Source organism: Nelumbo nucifera, chromosome 5 (genome assembly GCF_055504915.1).
Source record: "Nelumbo nucifera cultivar China Antique chromosome 5, China Antique-T2T, whole genome shotgun sequence".
Classification (NCBI taxonomy): Eukaryota; Viridiplantae; Streptophyta; class Magnoliopsida; order Proteales; family Nelumbonaceae; genus Nelumbo; species Nelumbo nucifera.
Window position 1 is genome coordinate 6975452 of NC_142653.1, and position 19772 is coordinate 6995223.

The 19772-nt window shown below is 40.3% G+C and overlaps 1 protein-coding gene across 1 annotated transcript; it reads right to left on the bottom strand.

Moving 5' to 3' along the window:
* Positions 1–1598: 1598 nt before the first annotated feature.
* On the bottom strand, positions 1599–7425 carry LOC104609795 (potassium transporter 5-like). The gene is made up of 9 exons (XM_010276184.3): positions 7180–7425; positions 6805–7030; positions 6453–6701; positions 4434–4484; positions 3807–4067; positions 3662–3714; positions 3461–3575; positions 3110–3364; positions 1599–3021 (listed from the first exon to the last, which is right to left on the bottom strand). The coding sequence occupies exons 1-9, from the start codon at positions 7357–7359 to the stop codon at positions 1943–1945; spliced, it is 2469 nt and encodes an 822-aa protein (XP_010274486.1). The 5' UTR covers positions 7360–7425; the 3' UTR covers positions 1599–1942.
* Between the last annotated feature and the right edge of the window lie 12347 nt (positions 7426–19772).

The window sequence follows — 19772 nt, forward strand, 5'->3', positions numbered from 1 at the left end:
CATTCTTGCCGAAGAACCGTCATACTGATCTTGCTTCACCACACACTATGTCATATTCAGTGGATGCGGGTTTTGGTCTTCTCCTTGGGTGTGAACACCTTCATTGGGAGTTAATGTTACTTCGTATCAGGTATTTCCCTCTCCCTTCCTTTGGTTTCAGATCTGGTCCAGTCTGTTTCAAGAATGATCATTGAAAATGCAGCTTTCTAAAATAGGGAATGCTATTCTCAGATGGGAGAAAGAAATTTTTGAAGTTTCGCCCAACCTTCTTGCAAGGTTTAGCCATCCATATGATGGATCTCTCATCCTTTCATTTAATATGATGGATGGTCTAAATTGCCCATAAACTCCCCTGCACATATGCAAGCATGGCCATGGAATTTAATATTGTTAGATTAATCTTATGGGTGTTCGATTAATTGATTACACAAATGTATACATGCACTTCTTACTTTTGAAAAGTAGTTTTATAAAATTAAAATTTTTCCACCAAAAGTTCTTGTTTTAAATTTTGTATTTTTCCCTCTTACCATGTCTCACATTGAACACTTAACAAATTTTCCTTTAAGCATAGGAACTTGCTTACATTCCTTAAAAGTATAAAGTAGAAAGTATAAAAATATGCTATTATGCAATACACATATGTGTGAGCAAAGTATGCTTCTAATGGTCACAGAAATGCCACGAGATACCTTGGGAAGTTGAATCATGACCGTTAATCTTCCGTTTTGTGATATAATGGTCATAATTTAATTGAGTGTCATCAAGAGATACCATTTAAATTTTAATAATTATCAATCATTAAAATAGTTAATTGTCTATCAAAAAAACCGTTAAAATAGTTAATTGACACAAAATAATTATTTGATTCAAATTCATGACTATATGGTTTCTCTTCACAAACACTTAAAACTATTCAAAGGGACTCTTGGTACTTATAAGAAGGGTGTAAGATAAGATGTTTTTTGCACACGACATACATAGAATTCTTTTATCCTTCTTTACCTAAGTTACCAATTGTCTCGCAGGTTTCCTTGGAAAAATTTCAACTTTGTTGTTTACAATTTCTCATCCAAAGCTCTATTTGTATCCTCCAATTCAACATTAAATTCAATATATTGAGTGGGGCAAATGACATTTGAAAAACATTATCTTTTAAGTATGCCATTAACTTCACCTCTACGGCTCTACCACATGAAGACAACCCAAACTATTTCTACCACATGGAGAAATCCTCTACCCATCAAAATAGCAACCCAAACATATATTCATATTTCAAGTTAGAAGTTAGAGGATTCATTTTTAGTAGATAACAAGGAATTTTGGTCATATTAAGAGGGTGTTTGGAAATTGGCATAGCTGCATATTATGTCCTTGGCATTGTATGAACTTGCCACATCGGTGCTCATGCTTAAAATGGTCATGAACTCTGTTGGTAAAATTTAGCGCAAACGTGCGATAAAACATGATCAGTCACACCAACAGTCTAACATTCACTTCATTAAACATTGATTAAAAACAACAGTAAAAGTAGAATTACTTCTCTATAATTTTCAGATTCATATGTTTACATGTTTATTATTATCATATCCGATATTTGCTAACTGGGTCCAAAGTTGGGCCAATTTATTTAATCTATGGACCAGAACAAGAGCCGATTAGGATTTGGATTCAAAAAAAATTAGACCCAAAACAATGGAAATAAGGGCCATTTACGTTTGAGCATCTGAGTAACACCTAAAGCTTTGCATTCCTTTGAAATCCTGAACATAACTCCAGTATGCTTGTTTCCCTTGTACCTTCTTGGGTATTTGGGAACCCTTCTACTGAATCCATTCGCTCAAAACTTGTTTATTTTATCATGAAGTTTTGATATTAGAGCATTGAGGTGAGATTGTGAAGGCATTCTTATAACACCGATGACTGAGGAATAGTCCCTTACTCATATCTCATACGTCATTCCAACCCTGAGAAGCCTTTCCCGTGGAATCAACATAGTTTTCTCTCCTTGTCTGAAGTTCCTCCTTAGGAAATTGTAGCCATAGTTAACAACCATCTTCCTAAAGAAGGATGATTCTGGCCGTGCCACCACCTCTGCTTCTCCTAAGAGATATACCACTCCTTTATCCAATGCTGTCTGAATAAACTGCATCTCTTCTCCAACTCCATATAGGGATCCACTTACCATTGGGTTCGGAGAATATGTTGATCCAGCAACAACGGCTGTATTGGGGGATGCCGGTGAAAGATGGGGTGGGTTGTTCTGCTGTAGAGATTCCTCGATATGCACTGCTGATCGACCTGATCCACGCATTTTTCCTTCTTTTGACCATAGATCGGAATGTGCGAGGCTCTGCTCATCAGGCTCCATAGCTGCTGTTTCTTCAATAGGCTCACCTTCGAATATGAAGTGTTCATGGCGGACAAATTCTTTCAAGTATTGGACTAGTTGACGCTCAAACACCTCAGGCTCCTCAATGGCGTCCTTGTATCCATATCTTACAACACACCGAAAGATCCTGTTTTCTCTGGGTTCAATTTGTCGGAACAGAAACCTGTCCTCAATGGCAACCTTACTGATTGGAATGTGCTTTATAGAGACAGACACCAACACTGAGTGGATGGATGGGATGTTGGCAACAAAATGGGAAAATATTGGAGGAATGCCCTGCACAAGCTCTGAGTATAGAAGTCCAATTCCAGGCATCCTGTTTATTGTTGGGTTCTTGATCAAATCTCTCACGAAATCACTAGAGACCTTGTTTTTAAGCTCGAACTTGTATCTTTCTTTGTGAACATAGTGCCATATGCCCATCACAATCATCAAGAAAACTGAGAAGGACAGAGGAAGGTAGCCACCCTGTATGAACTTGGACAAGACAGAGGATAAATATACGAGTTCTATCGTACCAAACACCAGAAAGAACAATGCAATCCACCAAATGCTTGTTTTCCAAATCATGAGCATTATAAGAACAACCAGAAGTGTTGTGATCACCATCACATTAACCACTGCAATGCCTGCACCAAAAATCACATTTATCACCTTCGAGTTTCCTTTATTTTGTCTTCCACCAGTAGTACTGATGAATTGGGATGACCTTCTTACCATATGCGTTGCTGATCTTTCCCGTTGTTTTGAAGAGGACTGTAACTACAACACAGGCAACCATGAGCATGTAGTTAATCTCAGGGATGTAAACCTGTCCTTCGTACTTGGCCGATGTGTGAACCACCTTCACCCTTGGAAAACAGCCTAGACTTTGGGATTGGAATATGATCGCAAATGCTCCAGATATCATAGCTTGGCTGGCAATGATGGAAGCAGCAACGGCCACAATAAAGGTTGGCCAGTATAAGGGATCTGTCCGCCAGTGAAACCCAGAACAACAAGTTGGAAAAAGAACCTTTTTTTTTTAACTTGCAGAGATTCCATGCATATTAATTAGCTTTGACTTACCTGGAATAGACTGGTAGAAAGTGTCACCAACATTCTCAGGGAATTTGGTGAGGTATGCTGCCTGACCAATATAGGCAGATAGTAACGCAGGAAGCACAACTCCACAGAAGCTAATCTGTCATTCCATGATCAAATATTTTGAGTTTCCTCACTTGGGTTTAGAGAGCAGGACCCCAGGAGTGTAGGCTAATAAATGCATACCTGAATGGCTCGGACTGAGAAGTGGCCCAAGTCAGCGAACATGGCTTCAGTGCCTGTGTAGCCATCGTAGTTTGGTGAGAAAAAGCGAGGAAGAATATATACAAAAATTCAAAGAGAAAATAACTCAAATAGCTGGTTAATTTACCAGTGATACACAACACAATCCCACCGAGAGATAGCCATCCTTGCTTGCCGTTTCTTTTGAAGTAATCTATAATATATTTTGGATTGAAAGCACGCAAAACCCCAACATCATACTTGAATAAGTTGTAGAGACCGATGCCGCCGATTAAACAAAACCACAAAATGATGGTTGGTGCAAATGAGTAGCCAACTTTGTCTGTGCCGAATTGTTGAACAGCGAAGAGACAAATCAAGATTGCCACGGAAATTCCGACTATGGTGTCTGAACAACGAAAACCCATTGAAAAAAGACAAAGAAAGACAAATTGTTAAGAGTAACAAAAGCCCAGCTGACGATCAAACGTTTATTACTGACTATAGACAAAAAAAAAAAAAAAAAAAATCTGGGTGTACAATGAACTAGTTTTAGTACTTCAGTTGGATGATTTGTTCCCCTTGGCAGGTTGGATTAGCTTGGGACTAGCCGATTAGATTGGGACAAATACAAATATGTAGATGCAAAAACCTTGTATTTTTATTTGTACTCTTTCCAATTGGGTCCATCCCACTGCTCAGCGTTCAGCGAAAATCGACCCCATTCCCAATGGACGAGTTAGACCCACAAACTTGGTTTACAATGAAAAAGTACCTTGATGAAGGGAGTTTGTTGCCTCCTTGATTCCGCCAACTGCAGAAAGCACTGCAAAGAAAATAACAATTTCATTGATTTTCATTTTTTTTCTCTCTTTGCCCATATATCAAGATATATTTACATCAGTGCAAATGACATTCGCATTGCAAATAAACAACAACAACAAAAATAGAGGCTACGCATGGTCCTTGGAACAACACACATAAATAACCAGTGAGCAGGTAGAACAATTTATAGTTGGAAAGGGTGCTGTACAAATTCAAGCTACCTGGGGTCCTGGGCCAGTGGTTTTGAATTCTCTGTCCCAGGCTACCTACTTCTGCACAAAAATAGGTTGGTGGCCTTACAAAGGAGCCATGCATTGAAAAGATCCAATAGAACATGACTCTAAAAGATTGTAGGTTCAATATTGGACCCCAATAAAGGTTCCCATCTGTTTCTGCCTCACTCTATCATGTGGCAAGCTTCAACCCAACAGATTGCTATCACACGACAATAAAACATGGTCAAATTCTGTAATAAAAGCTTCAACCCATCTGTTTCTGCCTCAGTCCTCTGTTTGGGGCAAGCAGTCATCAAAGCATATCACTTCTCTTGTTTACCTAATTAGGCTGTCTTTTTTATTTTTTTTATTGGTAGAATAATTGGGCTGTGTATGGACAGAAACAGAAATTTGAGGGAGGAACTTAAGGTTTTGTGTATTTGCAGTGTGAATTTGAACCGGATACAAATTTTGCACCTGGTTCATTTTCATATTCATTTATTTGCAACTATTTTATGAATTACACTTATCTAATATAAAATTTGTTTTATCACATTTGCACTCATGGGCAGTGCAAATTTTGCATCCTGAAGGCATGCAAAATTTGCACCACCTTCCTCCTACCTTGGTTATCTCTCATAAATTGTGAATCACATCATCTTATTTCCTACCTCACTAGTCACTTCTAGATAAATAATCATCACCTTATCTCCATATTCTCTTTCATATAAAGTGGGGACCATTTCATTTTATTTCTGACAAAAAGAACAACACAAAGTCAAAAAGTAAAAGGGAAAGTAAATCAAAATTTAGACCCAACTTAGCACTGCCATATACTTACTCCAATGTTTGATTGCAATGCAATTTTATTTGCACTAGTACAACGGCATGAGAGTACAAATGAAAAAAAATGTAAATTCTCATTTGATTTTATTTTGGGTTTTACTTTGTTCTGCTTCATGTCTTTAATTTACTTTATTTGTAATGCAATCAAACAAAACATAGCCTAAAAGAATTTGAAAAAAATTGTTTCTCTTAGTTTCTATCAACCTAGGAAGCTTTTCCTTAACAAGATGTGAGATGTCAAGAACTACAAGAGCTGTGACAATGACATGTAAACCTGTTTATGATCGAGTTCGGGCTTGGCTTTTATTAAAATTCTAATGGGTCCGACTTGAAGCCCAAGCCTGTGACAGTGTAAAGTTGGGCCAGAAGCCCAGCCCGTGAACAGGTCTAGACTGACATTGGACCGGCCCACCGGCCAGGGCCTTTTAAGGGTAAAGAAGATGTGATTTCCTGATAGTTGTCGTCTTCCCCATAGTCCATATACATGAGGGTTAGGCTTTCAATTTTACACGAGCATTTGATCTTTGACTCGTCATTCTTGCAAGCAAGTTGCCGTGGGCCAGAGTCCAGACCTCCATTTTCGTAGAACAATACGGATGGATCAACAACCGCAAGAAGAGAATAATCCTGGACTAGGACTCTATTTCGTTTTGCCTATCTATGTGCAGAAGCGTCCAGATACACTCCGGATCTGCTCCAAAGCACAAACAAAGGCGTGTACAACAGGCTACTTAACCAATCATGAGTGAACACGTCTTTGTTTGTTGCAGATTAGATCCCGACCGGCCCAGAACCAATCCGGCCGAATCTCCAACACTTTCGCCTCACACTAACCAATTAGAGAGAGATCTGTGTGCAATGGAACTGCTACGGTATTAAGAAGTCAATGAGTTGGAGCAAATACTGACCTGAGATGCATGGAGTAAGAACTCCATCCCCAATCACCATGGAGGTAGCCAGAATGGTGACAAGAAAGAGCGCAAGTTTAGCCACCATACTCGTCTCCAGCTTTTCTTTTATCCTCTCAGCCCTTCTCAACTGGTTCGATGGCGTGTCGAGCTTGTAGTTAGACAGTTCCCTGTCCTCCGGCTGGTCATTTGGAATTAAGCTCACCTTCGCGTATCGGCATATCAAAGAGTAAAGTGCAAACGTTCCCCCTGTAGAGAAACCAGACACGCACGGTTATATATTAACCGTCTAACTCTAACATCACACAGAGAAGCAAAGTCTCAGCTCTCAGGGCCGGAATGATCAACTCACCATCGCCGTTGTCGTTGGCCCGAATAACAATGAACACATATTTGATCAGGGGTACGAGCAGCAGTGTGTAAGTTATGAGAGACAACACGCCCAGTATGTCGTTGCTGTTGTGGATTATTCCGTCGCTGAAGGTGCTTGAAAACACGTATAGAGGAGATGTGCCTATATCTCCATACACCACTCCTACGCTCTGAAATGCCAAAATCAACGTGTTTCTCCAACCCAGCTGTTACACAGAAAGCATAGAAAACAGGAATTTGGATTAATTTTGATTTTTGGTCCACCCAAGAAGAGAGATAACAACAGCGTGCATGAAGCAAAAAAAGAACATAGACGATAGATATTAGTTCTGTGTTCTGCAGAGAAGTATCACACCTTAGCAGCATGGCTCATCCACCCACTTGAAACTTTTCCGGCTTCTAAGTTGAGCGAGTCAAATCGGCGAAGCTTATGATTCAATGAGAACTTTCGTTCATTCACAACCTTTTCAGGTTCTTTCATCTCTATTTCTTCCACTCCAATAGTTTCATTATTTTTTTCAACTGGATCTGCCATAGTTTTAGTTCCAGTTTATCCTCAACTCAATCTCCTTTCTCTTACGGCCTTATGAGCTCCGGCCGTGTTATTCTTCTGCGCCTTCATCCCATTATATAGGAAAGAAAAAACGGTCCAAATACAACCTGGCTAGATATCCCCAGTTGAGAGGATGGAGGCAGCAGGCACGTACGAAGTTTCCAGTTGCACCAATGTGTGTCTGTTTGGTCAAAGTTCTTCCCGTATTATATATACTATATATAATACTGAACTGGCAATCGGGTTGGGTGGTTCGGGTTCGGGTTGGATTGGTGCATGTTCTGGTTGATTTTCGGGTCGGGTTGGTGAATGTTAGACCTGACCCTAAACATTCGGGTTAGAAGTGACCCACGGGTCAATTTGGCTCAACTCTATCAATTATTAAAAATTTAAAAAATGAAACATGAAGAATTGAAGATGTCAAATAAACTATTAAATGAATTAATCTAAAATTCTAATCTTAAAAAAGAAAGTTTGCAGATTGACTCTTCCTCCAACAAATTTACCAACAACTACAAAAACTATAAAATTAAAAAGGTCAACAATAAAAGTAAAGATTAAATACCAAAGAATAAAACAAACGTAAATAGATGATTACTTATTAGATGGCCAAAAGATATATGCAAATGTTCTAAACTTTCAATAAAAATTAAATAAAAAATCAAAATAACTTTAAGTTCAAATACATTCCACCATTTCTAAAATTGTTCCTCCTAAAACTCTAATGAACTTGAAGCTTCCGAGGATGATCCTTCAAGAATGCTTAACTTAGAAAAGTGCACCTCCAATCCCGTCATTTCCTTGGTCTCATTATCATCAACTACATTAAGTCAAAGAAGATAAAATATTAAAGCATTAATAATGTAAGAAATATATTTGATAATTAAATAAAAATATATATTATCATCTAAATAAATTGTAATGTTTGAAACAAATCAAAATAAAATTTTAACTGATCGTGATATCTAAATAACCAATTGCGAGTAGTGATCAAAGCTTGAGCATTTTCTGGCAAAAGAGAAGCTCTCCATTTGGTTAGAACTCTACCTCCCATACTAAAAGCTGATTCTGAAGCAACAGTAGTTATAAGAATACTTAATAAATCCATTGCTATAAGAGATAGATTAGGAAACCGATACTGGTTATCTTTCCACCAAAAAAGAACATTCAATTGTTGCCTGTGGTCAAATCTATATTCATCCAAATATACATCCAGCTCTGACTTATTTGAATTTAATTGCTCTTTCTCAAAATAATTAAATTCCTACATAAAAAATCAATAGTCATAAGTCTTAAAAATTATAAATATAACGAAATATAAAGGAATTAAATTATATTATACGCACTAAACTTATAGGAATATCGTCATCTTCATCTAAATCAGTTCTAACATCATTATTTTTTTGGGTCAGAACATGGGGACCCTGACCCTATTTTCTCGGGTGGGTTAGGGTCGGGTTCACGGGTTGGGTCAACTTTTTTCCGGGTATAATATATACCTTTGGCCAATCGTGCATCACAGAAGTTGCTGTTTGTTCATTCATTGGTTTAGACAGTCGGATTTTCTATCGTTGCATTGGCATCCGACGGCTTCATTTCAATCTTAGCTCGTAGGGGCACGTGCAAGTGGCTTCGTGTCATCGTGTGGTGTGATGATAATGAGTAATGAGTTGCCCAGTTAGGGTTGTCTGTCAAGCGTCAACCGATACCGAAAATCTGATACCCAATCCGGCATCCGATCCGACAATTCGGATTTTGGATGTTAAAATATGTATCCATTTAGCAATGGATTTGGATTCGGATTTAACTCTATTCAATATCATAAAACTTCAATCCGATTATATACAATATATATTATAATATTTTATATTTATACATACTTTTTTATATATTTATAAAAGAATAAAAATAATATTTTTAATTTGTTCCCTTATTTAATAACCATAGAGTGGAGTTGGATTAAAGCTAAATCCAAAAGATTAGATTCAAATCAAGATTCAGATTGAAATTTTAATAATCGGGTTGAATTCGGATGCAACCGAATTTGATCTGAATCCAATCCAATTACAGCCCTAAGGAGTAGTATCCACAATAAAATGTAGGTAAGGGGTGCAAGTTGAGCAGGGTCAGGTTGGGTTGAGGTCAATCCTAACCAAACCCAATTGTTGAGTTAACTTTGGCTGTTGAGGCCCAATAGCATAGGCTGTTGAGAGTTTTTGGGCTGGGCATGTTCTGGACAGTTCACCTATTTAAACCCATGTTTTGGTTTTTAGTAAAAATAAATTAAGATGTAATTACTAATTTACTCATTTTCATTGTAACGTGACATTTTCAAAAATTCTCTCAACAGCCTATACTGTTGGTCCCCAACAGCTAAAGTTTTTCCCAATTTATTAAACCCCAATTCAAAGTTAGGATCCAACAGTTCATATCTGATTGGTCTTTCTCCACTTCCTTTTGCCCAATATTCTTATTTCCTAGATTCAAGGGTTGAGGTCAATTCAGTTTTATTATATAAATTGGATGCTTGCCTTGGTTTTGGTGGAAGACATAAAAGTTAAATGATTATATACTACCTTATATGAGCAAAGCATTTACCCTTACAATAGTGTTTATATAATACTTATATAACAAATACGAAGTTAAGTTAGATTCAAATTGGCCAATGTTTCAACCCTAACTCTAATCCAAACTTCAAATTGACCCAGCCTAATTTTAATCCTAGGTCTGGGCTAAGTCAGCCCAAATTGCAGCTCTACGTATGTGTTGTAATTGGAATATATTTGGATCAGATCCAATCACATTCAAACCTGATCCAAGAATTGAAACTTCAAATCCAAACACAAGCCGAAAGATATGATATATTCGACTTAGATCAGATTTGGATTTAATCTGAAACCTAAAAAAAATAAATACAATATATTGAACTTTTTTAATTATAAATTTTAATTGGATCCGAATCCTAATTGAGTCAACGAGATTAAATTTGCATTCCATCCAATTATTAAGGCTTAGTTTGGAAGGAGTATAGATATAAGTTTGTAGAGTACAAAATCTTGTATTTTGTATTATTTTCTATGTATTTGTATTGTATATATTTGTATTTGTACTCTTTTCAAATTAAGCCTTTGTTTGGAAAGAGTATAAATGCAAATATGTACAGTGCAAATACATACAAAATATAAGGTTTTGCACTCTACATATTTACATTTGTGCAAATACAAATTTGTAGAGTGCAAAACCTTATATTTTATATTATTTTGTATGTATTTATATTGTACATATTTGCATTTGTACTTCTTCCAAACTGAGCCTAAGGTGCTATTAGGCAAGTGTTTTTGAAAGATCTAACAACCAAAAGACATAGCTTTTATATATAACGATCTTAGCAGCCCAAAGATCGTTTAATTGGAGGTGCATCATTCCACGTGAAGATGAGATGAAAAAGGCGAGAAACTCCATTTCCAATTTCCCGAAATAAGTTCGAATCAAGTTTCTTGCATCTTTTCAGGGTATGGTCTTTCGGTGAAAAGATCTTCTCCCAATTAAATAAAAAAAGACCAAAAAAATGAAATACAAGACTTTAAAAATTCACAGCCCACACGGAAAGATACACCTAACGGGACCTAAATAAATATAGAGATTCAAATCCAAAATAATCGGATTCGGATTCAGAAGTGATGAGGGCGGATTTGGCCCCCAATGACATTGTGACACATGGCACCTCAGAACAACTAGGTGACACCCGGAACCACTCAGGCAACAACTTGCCAAGTTGATGGTGTCCAACCTGGCGGCCTGGCCCAGGCGCCGACCTGGCGACCTACGAGACGTGCTCGCCAACAAATTCGGCATGCATACCCAACGATCCTTGGAGGTTGGCCCTCGATCCGGAAGATGGTCAACGTGCATGGCAGTTACCTCCGAGTATCTCAGACTAGTTAGACACGACCTCTCGGAGATCTCGGGGGTAGTACGTGAGCAAGGCCTATATAAAGGCACCAACCCCAGTGACAACAGGTAGGCAAGTAAGCAAGTAAGCAAATTCTAGCTCTCATACTTCGTGATTTTTAGCTCGCAGTCTACTGTGAGAGTACTAACTTAAGCATCGGAGCGACCTCGCCAGGTTAGCCACCCTGAGTCCTCTGATATTTGGTTCCTTGCAAGTCTCTAAAGAGCAACGAAGCTCATCAATCAGCTCGCCACCTGGTCAGCTTGGCACATCACAGGCAGCCCTGCACCTGGTCAACCCAGCACCTCACAGGCAGCTTGCCACTTGGTCAGCCCAGCACCTCACAGGCAGCTCGGCACCTCATAGGCAGCTCGACACCTAGGTAGCTCCACTTCGGCCTCTGAGTCATCGGCCACTTGGAAGCAGACTAAATGACGAGGTACTTAGCCAAAAAACTGATACTTAACCAAAAATCGATTCTTCAATTGGCGCTATCTGTGGGAAACACTACAAAAAGCTTTCTCATCCTCTAAAAGGCTAAGTCCTCTTCTTCCAGAAAGCTAAGTCCTCACTTTTTAGAAACTAAAACTCTCGCTTTATAGTTTCCATTTTTTATGAACTCAAAGACTATGCAAGAAGTGGATAGCTAACAGACTAAGCAGCTCTACCAACTTTATTTCAACTCGGATAATGCCTCATCAGTCCTCTTCACAAGGTCCCCTCTACAAAGATGAGCTCTTCGTGGCTTCCGCGGGAGTTGGCGGCAAACAGACTGCATGGACGCCCTTGCTGGTCGAGCCTTCCAAGGCTCCCGTGCGAGCTGGCGACTCAAAGTCAGTAGTGCTGCCCCTGTAGGTCGTGCTCCTAGTAGCTTCTTGTAGGAGTGGGTGACCGGCATCACAAGGCTAATACAGTGCAGCCATAGCACTAAGGTACCGAACTAGCGAATACCTCGATACCACATAAGACCCAGTCGCCTCTTCAGCATGGGCAAAATCAAGGAGAGTGGACTACGAGTCTCTCCCAGAGCCTAAGGGCTAAAATACCACATAAGACCCAGTCACCTCTTTGGCATGGGCAAGATCAAGGAGAGTGGACTACGAGTCGCTCCCAGAGCTTAAGGGCCAAAATACTAAACTAGCGAAGACCTCCTCACCACATAAGACCCAGTGGCTTCTTCGGCATGGGCAAAATCAAGGAGCAGACTGCGAGTCGCTCCCAGAGCCTAAGGAATTGAATCGACGCTTATGAGCTCATCGAATTATTCATTCCAGGCCAAAAGGAGAAATCTACTCCCTTCGCCGAGTTACTTTCAGCTCGGGAGTGGGGGGCAAATGATAAGGGCGGATTTGGCCCTCCAATGACATTGTGACACATGGCACCTCTGAACAATTAGGTGGCACCCGGAACCACTCAGGCAACAACTTGCCAAGTTGATGATGTCCAACCTGGCGGCTTGGCCCAGGCGCCGACCTAGCGACCTGCAAGACGTGCTTGCCGACAAATTCGGCATGCATACCTCACGATCCTTGGAGGTTGGCCCTCGTTCCAAATCAACGTGCATGGCAGTTACCACTAAAAGAATGGTAGGATCCATCTAATGGACGCCAAGAAAGTTGCGGAATGGGTGGGCGAATTTCAAAAATTTTCCTATCTTCTTCCAACTGAGAATCATATTCCCTAAATTTAGAATACAATATTCAAGGATCCTACTTGAACCATAATTGAACCAGATCTGAACCAAAGAGAAAAGGGAGGAATATACCTGATCCAGAGAAGCAGTATCTCCCAAAGTTGGTGTTCACGCGCAAAGAAGACACCAAGATCCGCTCCTGTTGAAGATGACACAGTTGTGGGTGGAACAGAACCAGCATAGTGCATCCTACACACTGGATCCTTCGCAAGAATCCTCTGGAAACTCTGAACACCGAATCTTTTTCAGTCTTTTCTGCAAGACTGATGTCAAGAACTGATTTCTTGACTTCTTTCTTCTTCAAAGATCAAATCTTGCAAGAAGGAATGGCGGCGGCTGGAGGAGAACTCCAAGGACGAAGATGGCTGAAATTGCTTCTCTTCTCTCTAGAGTGTGAATGAGATCTAATCTCTATTCCCAAGAAGCTTTCTTGCTTTATCTAAAACCCTTGTTCGAAATCTAATGTTTTTCTCTTAGGGTTTCTCCTCTTTTTCTTCTTGATTAAGAAACCTCCTAATTAGGAGTTATCCCAATCCAAATCAGTATTTGGATAGGGGATGATCTTAATCCTATCTCCATATTAAGTTATCTTACTCCTGTTCTTATCAGGAGGTTACCAGATTCAAATCTGATTTGAATTTAGTCTCCCAGAGTGGATAAGGTTAAAAGGCCCTATCCTTTTGCTAACATTAATCTCATATCCGCCCCATAGATGGGTGATCACATCAACCCAGCTCGAAATGGGCTTTTGGCCCATTAAGTGTTCAGTGCTTAACTAGTTTCCAATCTGCTGCCCAGTTGGGCTTCTTTGTATGGCGTGGGACCCAAGCATTGATCTACACACCAGCCACATGGGTTTGGCCCAGCCTTTATTACAAAGCCCAGCCGAATTCCCTAAAAAGCTCAGTAAACCCCTGAGCCCATCACATGGACCGTATGGGCCCAACACTTACATTAAGTGGTCTCTGTGCCAAGCCATCTTATAAAAACCCAGGGACTGTAGGTAGGCGCAAGATTAGCCCATAAGGTATTATCCTAAATGGTCTTACACTTAACCTCTCAGCCCTTAATGATCAAGCACTACCCGACAAGAAAGGACCTCTCCCTCGACTGCAAGGAACAGTGCCGCACTCTCCACTCACATGGATCCCGGGAATTAAAACCATTTGCAAACATTTTGAAACCGTACATATATATATATATATATTAATTTTGCAAAAAAAAAATTCCAACTATTGAAATCAAATGCCGACAGTTTGGTTTCCATCAGAGATAGTGCATTCCCGATCATTATCCTTGTCCGATAAAGGGGCTGATCCTGTCACTATGATCACCCACTCAGATGAATTCTCAAATTGTCCCAACATACCCAAGTTTTGTAAGATGGCTTGGCCCAAAGACCACTTAATTTAAGTGTTGGGCCCATAGGGTCCATGTGATGGGCTCAGGGGTTTACTGAGCTTTTTAGGGAATTCGGCTGGGCTTTGTAATAAAGGCTGGGCCAAACCCATGTGGCTGGTGTGTAGATCAATGCTTGGGTCCCACGCCATACAAAGAAGCCCAACTGGGCAGCAGATTGGAAACTAGTTAAGCACTGAACACTTAATGGGCCAAAAGCCCATTTCGAGCTGGGCTGATGTGATCACCCATCTATGGGGCGGATCTGAGATTAATGTTAGCAAAAGGATAGGGCCTTTTAACCTTATCCACTCTGGGAGACTAAATTCAAATCAGATTTGAATCTGGTAACCTCCTGATAAGAACAGGAGTAAGATAACTTAATATGGAGATAGGATTAAGATCATCCCCTATCCAAATACTGATTTGGATTGGGATAACTCCTAATTAGGAGGTTTCTTAATCAAGAAGAAAAAGAGGAGAAACCCTAAGAGAAAAACATTAGATTTCGAACAAGGGTTTTAGATAAAGCAAGAAAGCTTCTTGGGAATAGAGATTAGATCTCATTCACACTCTAGAGAGAAGAGAAGCAATTTCAGCCATCTTCATCCTTGGAGTTCTCCTCCAGCCGCCGCCATTCCTTCTTGCAAGATTTGATCTTTGAAGAAGAAAGAAGTCAAGAAAACAGTTCTTGACATCAGTCTTGCAGAAAAGACTGAAAAAGATTCGGTGTTCAGAGTTTCCAGAGGATTCTTGCGAAGGATCCAGTGTGTAGGACGCACTCTGCTGGTTCCGTTCCACCCACAACTATGTCATCTTCAGCAGGAGCGGATCTTGGTGTCTTCTTTGCGCGTGAACACCAACTTTGGGAGATACTGCTTCTCCGGATCAGGTATATTCCTCCCTTTTCTCTTTGGTTCAGATCTGGTTCAATTATGATTCAAGTAGGATCCTTGAATATTGTATTCTAAATTTAGGGAATATGATTCCCAGTTGGAAGAAGATAGGAAAATTTTTGAAATTCGCCTACCCATTCCGCAACTTTCTTGGCGTCCATTAGATGGATCCTACCATTCTTTTAGTGGTATCAGAGCCAGGTTCAAATCTTGAACCAAAAGAAAATCAGATCTGAACCTGCGTAGATGGACAAAAGATGTTCTGCCAAGATTTGCGCAGATTGTTTTCTTTATTTCAAGAAATGGTTTCTTGTTAAGGGCGATTGATCTGAAATTAATTTATGTTAAATCCAAAAATTTATTTAGAATTGTTCTTTATTTATTTTGGTTTAATGGACTGTTCGAACCTGGAGATCGCAGTGCAGATGGTCTGTGCACCCTTTTTCATTTATTTTATTCAATTCGGTCTGTAAATAATTTTTTTTTATTTTCTAGACTGAATGTATAGGATTTGATCAATAATGTAATTAATTAATAGAAATAGGATTTCTGTTATTTTTATTTTCTTGATTAAAGAAGAAGGAAGAAGATGGCGGCGCTGGAGATTTGCAGATGGAGAAATCGCTTTCTGCGATTTGCAGTTTGTGAAACTGCAACCTTAGTGATTAACCTCTGTTTTGCAGGTGGTGCAAACAGTCCATAGTTGATTTGTGATTGCTTAAAATCAAGATTATTAATTTCAGATCTTTCATGAATTAATTCTTGAATTGAAAATCAGTTTTTGGACCATTTCGGACTAGATTGGACCAAAACTGTTTGGACCGAATCTAGGGTTCGAAGGGGACTATTTTTCAGTCCATATTTCTCACAATTTCTGTTCCAAATCTGATGTTCAATTACAGGGATTAATTCGGCCCACCTGTAAAGCCCAGTTTTAAATGGTTAAAACTGCAAAAGCTCACTATTGTGAGAAAAGTTGTATGGGCCGAACTGCTAATTACGATTCAGTCCATGTACCTAGTCGACATTAATTGTTAATGTTATGGATTTTAAATGGGCTGTTAAATGGGCTTTACAGCAATTAATTGATTGGATCAATTCTTCCTTTACATGTGATGTTTGGATGTTTGATGTGCTGCGACCGTGGGCCATAAGCACTTGGCTCATGAAGACTCGTTAGCGGCTCTTGCACACACCATGGCTGAATCCACATCATTGCCATGGTGTCCCTTAAGGTCATTGGATGACCCATCCTTGCTTGGTGGGCCTCACAACCCTGAAAAGGGATACGTACGAAACCCCTAGCCGCTTGAGGCCCACCAAAAATATGACTTTATGAAAGTCAGTGGGAGCCACTCTGGTTTGACCTAAATTAGAACTAGGGCATAATCTTGTTCCCTCCAGCAAATATGAGTGCATGTGATAGGGAGATCCATATGATGGACTCTCTAAAGGCCTTCCGTCATTAGCACAATGATGGGTCATTCAGTAATGAGGAAATGCACCATAAAATTGGGCTATCCATTTGCTGTTGGATCTGTCAGAGTGTTTCATAAGATGATAGGGGCGTCATAGACCGATGTGGGAGGGGATTCACCAGAAAATGGAAACTCTCTCACGGTACCTTGGCGTAACCTGAATATGATGGGTGAGCACTCACTGGACAGAAAGGTTTACCTGAAAATGGCTCTGAACCTTGTCTCATAGAGGCCAAAGGGAAACTTATTCGATGAGTGGATATGATCCGTCACAGAAGGGTGGTTGGGTTATGCAGCTGAAACAGTTGGCTTCACGCACCCCATGTGATTTCCCACATTTGCAGAGACATTTTGTCGTCTCCGTCACTGAGAAAGGAGGGAAATCTCAGAGATGAACAAATGGGAATGGAACATAGATTAAAAACTATATCTATGTAAGTAACATGAATCAAACTAAGGTTGTGGACTAACGTCTTTGCTGTTTTATCAGAAAATGGCAAACGGTCAATTCGCAAAGCTTCTAGACGATAACAAGATTAAGGGCCCAAACTATGCCGACTAGTACATAAATCTTATGCTGGTCCTAACTTCCGAAAAGTTAGATAAGGTGGTGAAAAATCCTGCCCTGGAGCGTCTGGGTGATAGGGCTTCTGAGGCCCGTATGAGGGATTACCAAGATTGGGAGGATAAGAACTCCCTAGCCCGTTGCTTTGTCATTGCATCACTAGACAACTCAATACAGAGACAGTTCGATCAGATCGAACTAGCCAAGGACATATTGGACAGTCTAAGGACGATGTATGAAGAGCAGAACCGTTCTACTCGACAAAAGGTCCTGAAATTGTTCATGACCGCGCAGATGTCCAAGGGGCAGAAAGTTCATGACCATTGTCTTCGGATGATGGGATACATTAATGAACTCGAAGCCCTTGGATCCGGGCTAGATCTTGGCACGCAAGTAGATGCCATCCTAAATTCTTTGCCCTCTTCCTTCAATGCGTTCACAATGAAATACAACATGAATAAGCTGAATGTCAGCGTCTAGGAACTCAGCAATATGTTGTAGAGGGCCGAGGATCTACTCAAGAAGGATGAGCCTGTGGTTATGCTTGCTGAAGCTAACAAATCGGGCAAGAAAAAGAGAAAGGCAAAGAAGCCCCAGAAGAAAACTGTCAAGCCTAAGAAGCAGAAGAAGAACAAGGCATCTGATGTCTGTCACTTCTGCAAACAGACCGGCCACTGGAAGAGGAACTGTCCTGCCTACCTGGAATCTAAGAAAGGTAACGTCGAAACTTGTGTCATAGAAACTAATATGTTAGTTACTTTTGTGTCCTGGTGTGTTGACTCTGGGGCTTCAACTCATGCGTGTAACTCACTGCATGGGTTCAAAGTTAGCAGAAGATTGAGTGAAGGCGAAGTGACACTATTCTTGGAAACAACTACAAGTGTTGCAGTTGCGGCAATAGGAACCGTAGAATTAGTTTTTAGAGAAGGAGTGCTTGTACTTAAAGATTGTCTTTATGTACAGAACTTGAGAAGAAATTTAAATTCTGTTTCTAAACTGTGTGCTGATGGATATAGTGTTTATTTTAGTAATATGATTACGGTTAAACGAAATAACAAATTCATCGCATCCGGGGAACTGGAGAACGATCTCTATGTTCTACATCATTCTCTGGAAACTAACTTAACCGAAACTACGTCGGTCGAAAATCCCAAGAAAATGAATCGTGATACAATAAATCCCACGTGCCTCTGACATTACCGACTTGGCCATATCGGTTAGGGAGAGAAATTAAGGCCCTTTGATCGGATCGAGGTGGCGGGTATCTCTCTGACGAATTCAGGGACTACTTGAAGGACAATGGGATAGTGTCACAACTAGCTCCTCCTGCTACACCTCAACTCAACGGTGTTTCAGAGAGGAGGAATAGGACCTTGTTGGACATGATCCGGTCACTTTTCGTACGCTCAGAATTACCCACATCCTTTTGGGGATACGCATTAGAGACTACTATCTACGTGCTGAATCGGGTTCCAACCAAATCAGTTCCGAAAACTCCATATGAACTATGGACAGGAAGGAAGCCAAGTGTAAGACACTTGAAGATTTGGGGTTGTCCTGCACACGTTAAAAGAACAAATGCGGACAAGTTGGAGTTTAAAACCAGTCGTTGCCCATTTATAGGCTATCCAAAAGATTCGGTGGGTTATCTATTCTATGACCCAAGTAAGCAGAAACCGAATACATCCTGGACACCCATCGTCAAGAAATAGTTGTTGATGAAGAGAGCTCAGGAGCAGTGGGAGATGTCCTACAAGTCCCAGGTAGTGACCAACCTAGAAGATCCACTCGGGTATCTAGACCACCAGTCCGATATGGTTATGACCAGGATAGTTACTTGGTGGAAGCCTTGACTAGTGAGGAGGATCCCGTAACTTACGCAGAAGCTATGTTAGACAGATTCTCAGAAGTGGGTGGAGGCCATGATAGCTGAGATGGACTCGATGGAGACCAATGGAGTCTGGACTCTAGTAGATCCTCCCTCCAGGGTAAAAGTAATTGGTTACAAATGGATCTACAAGAGGAAGAAGGGCCCCGATGGCAGGATTGAGACCTACAAAGCTCGTTTGGTGGCGAAAGGGTATACTCAGAAAGAAGGCATCGATTATGAGGAAACCTTTTCGCCCGTGGCCATGCTTAAATCCATAAGGATCCTGTTAGCTGTAGCAACATACCATGACTACGAGATTTGGCAAATGGATGCCAAAATTGCATTCCTGAATGGAGATCTTAGTGAAGATATCTACATGCAGCAGCCGCAAGGCTTCATTGCTGCTGGTCAAGAACACATGGTATGTAAACTTAATAGATCCATATATGGACTTAAGCAGGCTTCTAGGAGTTGGAACATCCGTTTTGATTATGCAGTCAAAACGTTTGACTTTGAGCAAAATCCGGATGAGCCCTGTGTTTA

Bases quoted from the DNA above. Each gene is read 5' to 3' on its own strand.
- LOC104609795 (XM_010276184.3), bottom strand. From the start codon at position 7,359: ATGGCAGATCCAGTTGAAAAAAATAATGAAACTATTGGAGTGGAAGAA. The intron at 3,576-3,661 runs GTATGCATTTAT...ATGGAATGACAG, and splicing joins TCTCAGTCCGAGCCATTCAG to ATTAGCTTCTGTGGAGTTGT. The intron at 3,365-3,460 runs GTAAGTCAAAGC...ACTGGCGGACAG, and splicing joins TTTCTACCAGTCTATTCCAG to ATCCCTTATACTGGCCAACC.